Source organism: Mustela nigripes, chromosome 11, assembly GCF_022355385.1.
Source record: "Mustela nigripes isolate SB6536 chromosome 11, MUSNIG.SB6536, whole genome shotgun sequence".
NCBI lineage: Eukaryota > Metazoa > Chordata > Mammalia > Carnivora > Mustelidae > Mustela > Mustela nigripes.
Genome location: NC_081567.1, coordinates 8577693 through 8590264, shown reverse-complemented (window position 1 = coordinate 8590264; position 12572 = coordinate 8577693). Strand labels below are relative to the sequence as shown.

Here is a 12572-nt window from a genome sequence, read left to right as displayed (position 1 = left end):
GGAGGAAGGGGTTTCAGAACCGTGGCAGGTGCTGTGGGTTTTAGCCAGACTTAACGTGAAGGGGCCTGTGGGTAGTGAGTTCTAAACCTGCCATTTCGGAAGCTGATGCTTCTGTCTTTGGGCTGGAGACACACAGAGCACGGAAAGCCCTGTGACCCTGAGTGTGGTGCGGTGAGCAGGGAGCACGGCCCTGGCCCAGCCGGCTTGGGATCCGGTCTTGGTTCTGGCTTCATGTCCCACGCCGGTGTCTCCGTTCGCGAGCTGGCATCTCCTGCTTCGCAGGTTGGTAGTGGACGGAATGAGAAGAGCACACATGAGGCGCCCAGCACGTTGGCATGGGGGGCTCTGATCGTGCCCACTGCCTGCCTAACCCCAGCCCTGCAGGTGGCAGGGAGGGCCGGGGAGTGGCGGGGCTTTACACCCTGTTCCCCACCTCACCCCATCCCGGCAGCTGGGCAGGGCGGGCCCGGAGCTTCCCGAGACACTCCGACTTGCCTGGGAAGAACACAGGCTCTCGGCAGACACTCATCCTTCATGGGCTCAGATGTCCCTTTCTTGGGGTTGGTGGTCCCCTGGCTGGCCCCCTTAAGAGAAGTGTGGCTCCTGGGCTACCTTGGGTTCTACAAGGCTGTCCGGGCAAGTGGCGTGGAAAAGGATGCTGAGCCAGACCCTACCAGAGGTGGGCCCGAGGCTAGTCCTGGCAGATGGGGTCCTGGGGTCGCTGTGCTTTTCTGAAATGCTTCTCCTCTCACTCTGAATAGCTCCTGGGATGGCTGCCAGTGCTGGTGGTCCTTGTGCTTTGGCCTGGCTTTCTCCCCAGTGACCAGTCAGTGGCCTAGAAATCTGTGTGTATGTGTTGTATGTGATGGGGGAAAGGTGTGTGTGTGTGTGAGACACGTTTCTGTGTTACGAGTATGGGGGGATGTGTGTGTGTGGGGGGTGTGTGTGAAGGGATGGAAGTACATTTGTGTGGAGGTTGTGTGTGTGTGTGTGTGTGTATGTGTGTGTTTTGAGGGGGTGGGGTATGTTTGTGTGGGTGGGGGGTGTATGTGTCAGGGTGGGGGACGTTTGTGTGGGGTTATGTGTGTGAGGTGGGTGGAGGTGCATTGGTCGGGGTGTGAGGTTTTGGGGAGGCGTTCGGGGGCTTGTCTCTGTGTTGGTGGGGTGGTGTTCTTTTGTCTGTAGCTGCCTCTCACAGCACTCACGGTCTGGGTCAGTATGGCGTCTCCATTTTTAGGTGAGGGGAGGTTCAGGTGATACGCTTCGGTCCCTGTGTGACAGCCAGAATCAAACCCGACGTCGCCGGCTCCCAGCCTCTGCTCCCCTCCTCGGTGGCCCCTGGCCTTCCCTGGTTTTGAGGGCCCTTGGCTGTGGAGCCCTCAGGCTTGTCTGTCTTGGCAGCCACACCCAGTGGCTCTGAGCTCAAGTTCAGGCCAGGGTCCCTCTGGCGACAGAGGCTCAGAGCGGGACCTGCCCAGCGACCCCGAGGCAGGAAGAGGAGCTTTCCCCGGCTGCACTGGTCTTCCCTGGCCATCCTTTCTGCTCCCGCACGGCTTTGCTGCCATTCTCTGTCATTCTGCCGCTGCCTCTGGCTGGAGAAGCCGTGGGTCTGCCCAGGTCTCTCCCCGGCTGGGGGAGTCTCTCGTTCTGGGGGTGTGGGGGTGCGCGTGTGGGGCCAGGCTCAGGGTTGGTGCCGGCGCGGGCCAGCCTCCCAGCTTTGGGCGCGTGGGCAGTCTCGAGAAGAGTGGGGTGGCCGGGGCGCCCCTCTTCCTGCATCGGGGCTCCTTCCCGGACTTGGCGTGTCGCTGAGACCCCACAGTCAGGGCCAGGCGAGAGAAAACCAAGGCTTGTCGTGACCATGTCCGTGTGGCATCATCCCCAGTCGGCGTGCACACAGACGCCCGCCGGGCAGGCACCCGCTGCATGTTTGGCTCCTAGACCATCTCTCGCCTTGGCTTTCTCACAGGAGTAACGGAGGTTGGGTGAAACCGTGGTGCCGGGACACGCTCCACAGCAATTTGTGGTCGAAGCTGCCGTTTGACTTCTCTGTCCTCGGAAGAGCCTGGGCCCAGCCTCCCGAGCGAATGTGCGCGGGGATGCGGTGCAGGCCCAGGACGCGGCTCCTGAGGGCTGGGCCCGGCAGCTGTCCCTGGTCCTCGTGCGTCGCCTCCAGGGCTCCTGGGGCCGGGCCTCCCGCGGGTGGACCCACAGGGCTCTGCCCGGCCGAGCTCCGAGCGTCCGCGCGGACGCCGCGTCTGTCCTCTTGTACGCTCGCCCCTCTCCGGGTCCCTCCTGGCAGCTTGGCCTCTCCCTCGTCTTCCTTCCTCTCTGGACTCCGCGACCCGAGTGCGTCCTCCTCGGGACACCGCTGACGCTCTTCTCTCTTGCAGGAGGGACTCCAAAGCCGGAGCCAGAGCAGGTGATAAAGAAGTACACGGAAGAGCTGAAAGCGGCCCCGGATGAGGCACGTGTCGGGGGAGCCGTGCTGCTTCTGGTTTGCTTTGCAGACGAGGGGCGGCTCCGGAGGAGGGTAGCGGCCTTTTCTCTGCTGGGCGGGCACTAACCGAGGTGCCGCTCCGTGCGGCCGTGCTCCGGGTCCTGCGGTGTGAACTCCCGGCGGCCTGGGGGAGGCAGGCCTTCCCACGGGGAGGCGGCCTGGCCTCAGAGGCCTGCGTTCTGATCTTAGCTGCGCCGCTCACGCAGGGTGGTTCTGAGCGGGGCTCCTCACCGGGCGTGGCCCTCGCCCTGTGCCATCTGGAGACCAGGGATGGGAGAGCCCGCCCCGCTCTCCGAGGATTGAGCTGGGGAAAAGCGAAGATTGAGCTGGGGAAAAGCGAAGAGGCTTTGTCCCCACAGCGGTCCCGCTCCTCTGGCTATGGGGAGAACCAGTTGGCCTTGCTGTCATAGCGGGGCCTGCCAGACCCTCATAGCAGCTTCGGTTGGACTCAAGCTTCTGTGCTGAGCTGTGTTTTGGGGGCTGCTGTGCCCCTGGTCTCTGATTTGAGTGGAGAGTTCCAAGGACTCTGGGGCGGGGAGGGGTGGGTTGGGTCATGGGTTAAAGGGCAGTTGTGCCAAGATAGCACGGAGGCCTCCGCCCTCTTTTCCCGCAGCTCTGGCTGGTAAAGGGTTAGTAACCTGGAGGTTGTCCCCATGTCTCCCACCCTCTCTCCAGCGCTGTCTGTGCCCCCAGGGGACAGCACACCAGTCTCTGTTCTTACCTTCACCTTATGCCTCCCACCCCTGGCATAACTGGCCTGCTCTGCACCAGCCTCCTGGCCCCCAGGCTGCCAGCTGGACAGCCTCCAGACAGCTGTGATAGTGCTGGTAGCCACACCTTGACACCCCTTGGCAGGGTCCCCTGACATGGAGACAACGTCCTGCTCCCAAGCTTGGCCATCAGAACCTTCGGGATCTGGTTTCTGCTTCAGAACATTCTCTTCCCTTTCCCTGCCGTGCCAGTTCCCGTCCTTGTCCACCTTGTCCCTTTCCCCTGTGACAGCCAGCTTTGTGGCCCTGCTTTGTCCATTTCCTGCCCTGCTGTTTCCTGTCTTCCGGCCGGTGTCTGCTGTCTTCAGCTTGTGCTGCTGTCAGTGCTAAGGCCCCTGCGGCCCCTGTGGCCCCTGTGCTTGTGGCCGTCTGTCGTCCCCTCTGCTGTGACAGGCCCTCTGAGGGCGTAGATCCTGGTGACTCATCTGTCTTCCCGCCTTTGGAGCAGCTGACTGAAGGACTGACTGCCCGTAATCCTGGTGTTTCGGCAGCGAAGGCCTTTTCCTGTTAGGACCCCCTCCCCCACACCCTGTGGCACAGCAGGCCGTCAGTGAGCATGCCCTGTGCTGGTCTCCCTCCAGGACTGCATCATCTGTATGGAAAAGCTGGCTGTGGTGTCCGGCTACAGCGACGTGACCGACAGCAAGACCATTGGGCCAGTGGCCGTGGGCCGCCTTACCAAGTGCAGCCATGCCTTCCACCTGCTGTGTCTGCTGGCCATGTACTGTACCGGGAACAAGGTGCCCGCGCGTCTGCCCCCGGGGGAGCGGGGTCACCTGCCCACAGTCCTTCCCCGCTTCTGCTGCTGTTCTGCGGGGGGCCCGGGACACTCTCGGAGGCTGCGTCAAGCTGTCTGTGGGCCCGGGCCCGTGGCAGGATGGAGGTTGGCCGCTGGAGGGCTGGAGGTGGCAAGTGACCCCTGACTGCTGTCCTTTGGTGGCACTTAGCCGGAATGGACAGAGGTTGGGAGGACAGGGAGGCAGACCTCGGGGCATGGCGTGGTCTCTCCTGCAGCACCCCCTGGGCCACCCTGCGCCAGCCAGGGGGCCTATGCCAGCAGTTGACTGGGCCTGGGGTCTTTTGTTGGGTTTGAAACCTGTTCCACCACGAAGACTTTTGTGCACCAACCCGATTTGCCTACTCGGTGCCGGTCTCCCGGTACCTCGCCCCTGTGCCGACCATCTCTCCAGGGAGGCGGTCGGGTTTCTGTGCTGGGAGGGAATGGGGGGACGAGCCGGGGACCTGCTGTGGGGCAGGGGCCATGCTAGACGCTCTCTCGGGGCCACCGGCTCAGTCTGTGGTGCTCTGCTCGGTCTCAGGACGGAAGTTTGCAGTGTCCTTCCTGCAAGGCCATCTACGGAGAGAAAACTGGGACCCAGCCCCGGGGGAAGATGGAGGTCTTCAAGTTCCAAGTGTCCCTCCCCGGCCACGAGGACTGTGGGACAATACTCATAGTTTACAACATTCCTCACGGCATCCAGGTAAGGGGCCCTGGCAGGAGAGGAGCCTCCTTGGACCGTTCTGGAATGGGCCCTTCTCGGTTTGCGGCACTCTACTTCCTACGCTGCCCCTTTCCCAGCAGTCCAGTCCCTGGGGCAGTCGGGAGGCATCAGTCTCCTGATTTCAGGCTCTCAGGAACCAGGAGGCACCACTGTCTGGGGGTAGAACAAGGTCTTAGGGCTGCGGAAGCAAAGAGGTAGCCTTCAGCCCTTTCCTAATGCAGGGAGGGCATCCTGGAGGCGGAGACATCGTAGCTCGACTTGTACTGGGTAGAAGGCCAAATGTTTAAAGCACGAACAGTGCTTGTGTTGGGGGCTGAATAACGGGGGATCCCCCAGGGCAGGGAGGTGTCCGCAGGCAGGAGGCCAGCTTGGGAGGCCAGCTCAAGGGCCAGACCCAGGCCTGCTTTGGGTGTGGTGGTGCCGGCTCTGATGGCAGGAACAAGACAGGAACCCGAGCAAAAGGTCCCAGGGTCCCACTAGAGACCCAGATAGGAGCCCTAGGCCCTCCTGGTTGGGCCCGGGTTGACCTCAGAACTGGTGGCAGGTGGACAAGGTCCAGGGCAGTGGAGACCAGGACCCACGGGGGCTCGTCTGTGACAGGCGGAGGGTCCCTGTTTTGTTCAATCACGTGCTTTTCCGCGGTTTCCCTCCATTTCTTCTCAGTGGGTCATAGTGAATTTTAAAAACCTCCCTGACAGCCTCAGAGCCCCAGAGCAGGGGGAGTGTGGAGGTGTGTGTGGTGTGCCTCTGAGTGGCAGAGGGCAGGAGCAGGGACCTTCCACTGTCGCCGCACTGCTCGCGGTCCCTGCCTCGTGCCCCACTGCAGGTCTATCTCGAGCGAGGGGTGAGGGCGACCGGAAGGAGTCGTGGCCATCATGGCCACAGAGCCCAGTCTCACCAGGGAGGGGTGGGGCGTTAGCAGGAGCGTCTGATGCCAAACCGAGTGTCACGGGGTCAGGGAAGGGGGTCGCTGAGGGGAGGCGGTGTCACATTGGGTCTGTGACCACGGATTGGGATAGTCACGGGTGTACAAATAGCCCCGGCCAGAGAGGCAGAGGGTGGGCAGGGCTGCTGGGCACCTCTCAGGACCCTCCCAGGCCCAGTGTCTGTGTTCCTCCTGCAGGGCCCGGAACACCCCAACCCTGGGAAGCCGTTCACCGCCAGGGGATTTCCCCGCCAGTGCTACCTTCCAGACAATGCCCAGGGCCGCAAGGTGAGGCAGGGCGCCCCGGCTGCTCGGGGCCCGGCTGCCTGTGGGCGGTTGGAGCAGGTGGGTGGGTGGGGAGGGCCCAGCCTGGTGGCCCTGCCAGCTCTGCCCTGCTCACCTGCTTGTTCTTCTGGGGCTGCTGGCCGTGCCGGCCCCTCCTTCCCGCAGGTCGCTGTGCCTTGGGCACGCTCCCCCCGAGAGATGACTGGAGGGGAGGCCTTTTCCAGCAACCTCTCGGGCCAGGTCACCTGCCCTTCGGTCAGGCTAGCGTGACGACATTGGTGGGTGGGGGCGGTGGGGGGGAGGAGGGGACAGGGGAGGACTGGGAGACTGGGACAGGCTGCGGAGCTACCTCGGGCACGGGGACGAGGGAGAGCGTTCCCCGCAGACGGAACCGCTTGGGAGCGGCAGCCGGTGGGTCTGGCTGGAGGCCGGGAAGATTCTGGGGGAGAACCAGAGCGCGGTGTGGAGGCAGTGGGGCATCGGGTGCCCCTAGGCCACCCTGGGTGTTGCTGATGGGGGGTTTGAAAATGCTCACTCTGGCTGCTGTGAGCGCGGCCTGCGGGTAGCTGAGTGGGGTGGGGTGCGGAGAGGCGCGGGTTCGCGGACTTGGACTGTGGGCAGGGTTAGCCTGGCCCCAGGTGCGGCTTGAGTGGCAGAAGGCGGCCCCCTCCGATGTGGGGGGTCCTCTTGGGCCATCAGGTCAGCAGGGGGAGTTCTGGGAGGGGCGTCAGGACTGGAGCTGGAGGCTGGGGACCCCAGCAGATGGGGCTCACTTGGATTGGGTCACTTAGGAGAGCGACCAGCCTGGGCCCTGCCAGCAGTTCACGGTACAGGTCGAGCAGACCAGGCAGGTGCCCGCTGTGCCTGCCCTGGTCCCCCCTGGTGGGGCAGGTCAGACCAGGGAAGGGAGCGGCCAGTGGGTTCTGGCCCCCTGCTGCCCCCCTCACACCCCACCCCCCAACCCTGGCCCCTGTGAGAAATCCATACACAGACTTGTGCTTGCTCATTAGCCCCTCCCCCTTTCCCCTCCCCCACTGCAGGTCCTGGAGCTGTTGAAGGTGGCCTGGAAGAGGCGACTCATCTTCACAGTGGGGACGTCCAGCACCACGGGAGAGACAGACACGGTGGTGTGGAACGAGATCCACCACAAGACGGAGATGGACCGCAACGTGACAGGCCACGGCTACCCGGACCCCAACTACCTGCAGAATGTGCTGGCTGAGCTGGCGGCCCAGGGGGTGACCGAGGACTGCCTGGAGCAGCAGTGACCCCCCACACAAGCTTGGCCGGGCCCCACCCTGCCCCACCTGCCTGCCTCCCGCCACCAGCCGCCCTCTCCCCGCGCTGCCGGCTGGGCTGTCCCCGGGATGGGCAGGCAGGAAGGTGCCTTTCCTCGGAGGCTGCGGTGTTTGTCGGGGGCCTGCCTTCGCCCCCTCTTCCCCTCCAGGCCTGGATCCGCGTGGGAGTTGGGCAAGCCTGGGAGTTCTACTCGTGGGGGCTTACGATGCAGCTACCTCAGAGCGCGGGGCCCCGCCCTTGGGCTGCTTTGGGTCCGTAGTGCCGGGGGGCCCGGCGTGGGGTGTGGCGAGGCTGCCCCATCGTAGCCTGGGCAGCCGTGGTTCTGGGTCAGCTTCTCATACCTCAGATGTTGTGTTTGCAATAAATGCCCTATAGCCAAAGTCAGCAGGCCCTGGTGTGTTTGTCGGCGGAGAGGCTGCGCGCGTGCAAACGCGCGTGTGTGCTGCTGCGTCCCAGCAGGAGGGAGCCTGCCCACTGCCCAGTCCACCCACATGCCCTGGTGATCAAGGCTGCGCGAGGCCCGAGAGCCCCACTCCCACCCCGCCGCCCTGAGCTGGGCTGCTGCCCTGGCCCCTGACCCCATCCTCAAAAAGTTCTAATTTCTCGACCCTCTTAGGAGGATCCAGTACCCCGGCCCTGGGCTCCAGGGACACCGGCCGCATCCAGAGTGGGCCAGGGGGACTTTTGCCTCCATGCCCTTTTCTCCACAAGAAAAAAAAATTAAAGTCTATTTTGTGTGTTGGTCTAAAGATTAGTATATTATATGTTAAAGCATTTTTCTTCCATCTATAAATTTGAATTTTGCAGCAGCGGGGCCGGGCTGACTCACTCAGTGGAGCTTGTGACTCTTGATCTCAGGATCTGGAGTTCGAGCCTCATGTTGGGTGTGGAGATAGATGACTTAAAACTAAGATTTAAAAAAAAAGGTAGTTACCCTATGAATCAACGATTTCACCCTTAGGCGTGTATCCAAGAATAGAAAACAGGTCCACACAAAACTTGTACGTGAACACGTCATTTGTAACAGCCAACAGCCCAATTGTCCCTCCACTGAGAAGCCGGGAAACAAAATGCCTGGTCTCCGTACAGTGGAGGGAAAGTTCTGGAACCCTGAGAACAGAGGCTGGTCACAGGCTTCAAGAGGACACTAAGGGGAAGAAGCCAGCCCCAGCTCGCCACTGGTGTGATTCCGTCCATGCAAAGTGTTCAGGACAGGGAAGTCCGTGGAGGCTGAGAGCAGATGCCTGGTTGTCGGGGGAGCAGGGAATGGGGAGGGACTTTGAATGGGTACAGCGTGTGCTCTTGGGGTGATCCGCACATTCCGAACTGAGTGGTGGTGGTTGCGCAACCTTGTGAAAGCCCGCTGAGCAGTACACTTTAAACGGATGAGTTTTATGTGAATTATCTTTTTTTTTTTTAATTGTATCTTATAAAAAAATAGAACCAAAAAGAGTCAAGTAAGTGGGAGGCTTGTCAGCTGTCAAAGGGCCTTTCACTGACTCCGGACTCTCGTTAGCCGAGAGAACTTGGCCTTGTACAGGGAGGGCAGGGAGATTGGCCCCGGGGCTGGAGCTGGACGGGTCAGGTAGGGCCTCTGCATCCCGCAGCCTGCTCCCACTCCCTGGGTGGGGACAGAAGGCCAGAGGGCGGCTCCTGGCACCTGAGGTGCAGGAATCTCAGGCATGTGGCCCTGTGCCCACGTTTCCAGAGACTGGGTCCTCTCTGGGGCAGAGAGGCTGGCCGGGACCCCAATTCAGACATGGGACTCTGGGGGGCTTGGCTGGCATCTGGAGGTCTGCGGGGCATCCCCCTCGGTCCTGGCATTGGGCCCTGGTCCGAAGCACGCTGCAGGCCTGCCCAACTCCCTTAGGGTAGGCTGGGTGAGTGGGAGAGGGTGGGGCGCATTTACATTTTCAGGTCTTTCCAGACCTCGGCCAGCCTCCCAGCCTCCCGCTGCAGCAGGACTAACCAGCTCCTCCAGGCGCTGGGGGCGGGTGTGGCAGGAGGAAGCAGATCAGCCCCAGGCTGTGGATGTGGGAGAAGGGCGAGCTCAGGGGGCCATCATGGGGTTCCCCCAGAGGCAGCCTGGCCTATCGCGGCTGTTCCTCCTCGCCGGGGCACTGGTCTGGCCCCTGCCTTGTATGAGCCTGGGTGAGTGGGAGTCCTGGGATGAATTCACTTGGCCGAACCCAAGGAGCTGGGACACCCCCCCCACCCCCCGCCAACAGGGGAGAGCAGGTTCCAGGACCCTCATGCCTATTTCTGTGGCCACAGAGCTGATCCCCTACACACCACAGATAACAGCTTGGGACCTAGAAGGGAAGGTCACAGCCACCACGTTCTCCCTGGAGCAGCCTCGCTGTGTCCTGGACGGGCTTGCCGGCGTTGCCAGCACCATCTGGCTGGTGGTGGCCTTCAGCAACGGTGGGTCACGGTGTGGGTCTGGGGTGGCGGAGGAGAGTCCACGGTGGTGGACCAGGCATTGGGCTTTATCCTGCCGAGCTCTGAGAGGGTGACCAAGTTACCTGGTTTGTGCCTGGAGGGAGCCTCTGGGCCCTGAGGCACGGAGGGCCAGGTTCTGGGGGGCCTCGGACCCAGCAAGGGGCTAGGCTCCCTAGGCTCCCTAGCCCCACCTGTCTGTCCCTTTCTCCCACAGCCTCCAGAGACTTCCAGAACCCACAGACGCGAGCTGAGATCCCAGCCTTCCCACGGCTGCTGACGGAGGGGCACTATATGACACTGCCGCTGTCCCTGGACCAGCTGCCCTGTCAGGAGCCCGCGGGCGGCGGCAGGGACATCCCCTTGCTGCGGGTGGGCAATGACCCCGGCTGCCTTGCTGACCTCCTCCAGCCGCCCTACTGCAACAGCCCGCTCCCCAGCCCCGGACCGTACAGGTGGGTCACCTGCCTGGATCCCAGGACAGACAGGGGCTGTGCTGGGGGAGAGGGGGAGGTGAGCGGCCTCTCCCAGCCTCTCCCCAGACGCTTCCCCTTCACGAGCTCTGGTTTAGGCCTCTGTGGGGTCAAGGAGCGCTCACCCCAGCTTGGGGGCCGGCAGAATGCGGCTTTTCCGGGAGGCCTGCCCGGGACAGGGCTGGTGGGGACAGGCTGGGGGTCTCAGGCCCAGAGTTGGGGACTGGGTGGGGGCGCTGGTCTGCAGTCACTAGCCCCCAGGCAGATCTGGCAGGAATGTAAGCCCCCAGCAAGCAGACCAGCACCCACTTTTTCAGGTGAAAGAGCTGAGGCACAGGGCGGCGAGGCTTTGCCAGGGTCGCGGGGGCAGCCACAGTGTCCAAGTGTCCAGATGGCGGCTGCCCGGGGTCCTCAGGGAGTCCAAGCAGGCCGAGAAGACCAGCTCGGGGCACAGGGAAGGTGGGCTTGGTGCGAGCGGGACTGGCCCTTCCAGGCACAACCCCCCTGTGCCCCCTGCCTGCCCCACCCCCCCCGCCCCGACCCGACAGCACTGCCCTCCCCCCTCCCCCCCCTGCCCAATTCCTGGCTCGGCCTCCTCTCGCCTCCTGCCCCCACCCCCAGCAGCCACCAGAGCTGGCTGCCCTCCGTGCCTGCCCTTCTGGGTCCCTCCACGCTCAGACGCCTTCAGGGCTCCCCTCCTGGAGCAAAGATACAACCTGAGCTCCTATGCGCAGCCTCTGGTGCCCTCCGTGCTCAGCCCGCCTCCTCCCCGGGATCCCAGGCTCAGAGCGCACCCTGACCTCACCCCTCCCTCTCTCCCTGGACCTTTGCTTAGGGTGCCAGAGCCTACCGGGGGGCCTTGTCTGGCTTCCTAGACGACACTTGGCCAGCCGTTTCCATCTGGCCTGCTGAGTCACCCTGAGGACTCTGCATGTGACAGTTAGTGACTGGGGCCCCCCTAAAACCGGATGGGGTTTCTGGAGAGCAGTGGCTCAGACACACTGGGACCTGCTGGCCAGGGTCACTGTTGTCAGAGCGGTCTCAGAGGAGCCCCCCAAGAAGAGCCTGGCCCAGAACCGCCTGGAGCTTGGCCGCTGTGGGCAGGCAGCCGGGGCTCTGACCTCCCCGCTTCTCCTCTCCGTAGGGTGAAGTTCCTCCTGATGGACGCCAGTAGCTCACCCCAGGCCGAGACCAGGTGGTCCGACCCAATCGCTCTTCACCAAGGTAGCGCTGAGGGTGGGGGTGGGGGGACTGCTCTGGCTCCTGCCTACCCCTGCCGACTAGTCACCCCCTGCCACCACAACACCAGGGAGCCCAGGGACCTGGACGCAGGGTCCAAGTCCAGCCCCTCCCCCAAGCAGAAGCTTGTGCAGGGGAGGTGGGGCACCGGGTCAGCCTCAATGGCAGAGACAACAGGTCTGTCCATGCTCAAATGTTGGTCAACACTCAGGTGCCCAGGTCCCAGCCCAGTCGTGGGCAGAAGCAGCCTTCCCCTCCAACGCCAGCCCTGGGCCAAGCCCTGCAGGTGGAGAAGGGCCAGGACATGGAGGAGGCCAGGGTCAGAGTCAGGGCCGTGGGTTCTGGGAGTTTCCCTCAGCAGGGCCCGGGACTCACCGGGCTAAGGAACCTGCACATGAGGGAGGCCAGTGTCCGCTGTGAGGGACACCTGGGAGGCAGGCTGCAGAGGCCGGGGTGTTGGTGGGGGAGGGGAGAGGAAGCAGAGGGGGTGGGGGTCTTGTCGTCTGAAGGCCTTGAACCGCCAGGCTCCAGGGAGCAGGGCAGTCACGTGGTGGGTCCTGAGGTCTGCTGCAGCTAAGGGCCGTGGGCGGGCACAATGGCAGGAACAGCCTAGAAGGTGGGACTAAGAGGCCGGGCCATGGGGGGTACAGGCCGGCAGGGCACAGATGCCTGGCTGAGATGGACAGGAGGGTTGGCTCTGGAGGCTCCCAGGCCTTGAGAGGCAGCCTGGGTGGGGGAAGGGACTGCCCTGGGGTCACGGGGCAGCCTCTGAGCGGCTGCTGTGCGCAGGGAAGTCGCCAGCCTCCATCGACACGTGGCCAGGGCGACGCAGTGGTGCTATGATCGTCATCACCTCTGTCCTCTCCTCCCTGGCCGGCCTCCTGCTCCTGGCCTTCCTGGCAGCGTCCACCACACGCTTGTGAGTGCTTATAGCCCCGGGGCCTCTGCCCGACCCTGGGGGGCCCCTCCCTTCTCACTGGTCCCAGCGCCTGGGACGCCCCCTTTCCAGGGATGTTCCAGGAATGTCCACCCCCAGTCTGCCTCCCCTGGAGGGCAGGGAGGTGGCCCAGCAGCTCCTCGGAAGCCAGGTTCAGAGAAGGGGTCACCTCCCTCTGCCCTGCCCTTCACTCTGCCCTTGGGCAC

General features: G+C 63.4%; 2 protein-coding genes and 1 long non-coding RNA gene across 10 annotated transcripts in view; 2 read left to right on the top strand and 1 right to left on the bottom strand.

Moving 5' to 3' along the window:
• DTX2 (deltex E3 ubiquitin ligase 2) overlaps positions 1 to 7662 on the top strand; it is a 36177-nt gene extending 28515 nt beyond the window's left edge. For all 3 annotated transcript variants that reach the window (XM_059414644.1, XM_059414645.1, XM_059414646.1), the window contains 5 exons: positions 2391 to 2464; positions 3849 to 4007; positions 4587 to 4748; positions 5893 to 5982; positions 7020 to 7662. In XM_059414644.1, coding sequence (XP_059270627.1) covers positions 2391 to 2464; positions 3849 to 4007; positions 4587 to 4748; positions 5893 to 5982; positions 7020 to 7247 — 713 coding nt within the window. In that variant the 3' untranslated portion in view covers positions 7248 to 7662. The remainder of the gene's footprint in view (positions 1 to 2390; positions 2465 to 3848; positions 4008 to 4586; positions 4749 to 5892; positions 5983 to 7019) is intronic.
• Positions 7663 to 7844: 182 nt separating this feature from the next.
• Positions 7845 to 11019, bottom strand: LOC132026602 (uncharacterized). The gene is made up of 2 exons (XR_009406946.1): positions 10907 to 11019; positions 7845 to 8185 (listed from the first exon to the last, which is right to left on the bottom strand). It is a non-coding gene; the product is annotated as an uncharacterized LOC132026602 (long non-coding RNA).
• Positions 8946 to 12572, top strand: part of UPK3B (uroplakin 3B) — a 4494-nt gene continuing 867 nt past the window's right edge. Inside the window, exons 1-5 of one of the 6 annotated variants that reach the window (XM_059414649.1) lie at positions 8946 to 9149; positions 9576 to 9702; positions 9935 to 10172; positions 11335 to 11414; positions 12219 to 12348. In XM_059414649.1, coding sequence (XP_059270632.1) covers positions 8961 to 9149; positions 9576 to 9702; positions 9935 to 10172; positions 11335 to 11414; positions 12219 to 12348 — 764 coding nt within the window. In that variant the 5' untranslated portion in view covers positions 8946 to 8960. Of the gene's footprint in view, positions 9159 to 9222; positions 9703 to 9934; positions 10173 to 11334; positions 11415 to 11640; positions 11865 to 12218; positions 12349 to 12572 lie in introns of those variants that run through there. The other 5 variants (XM_059414648.1, XM_059414651.1, XM_059414652.1 and 2 more) reach the window with 5 other exon arrangements.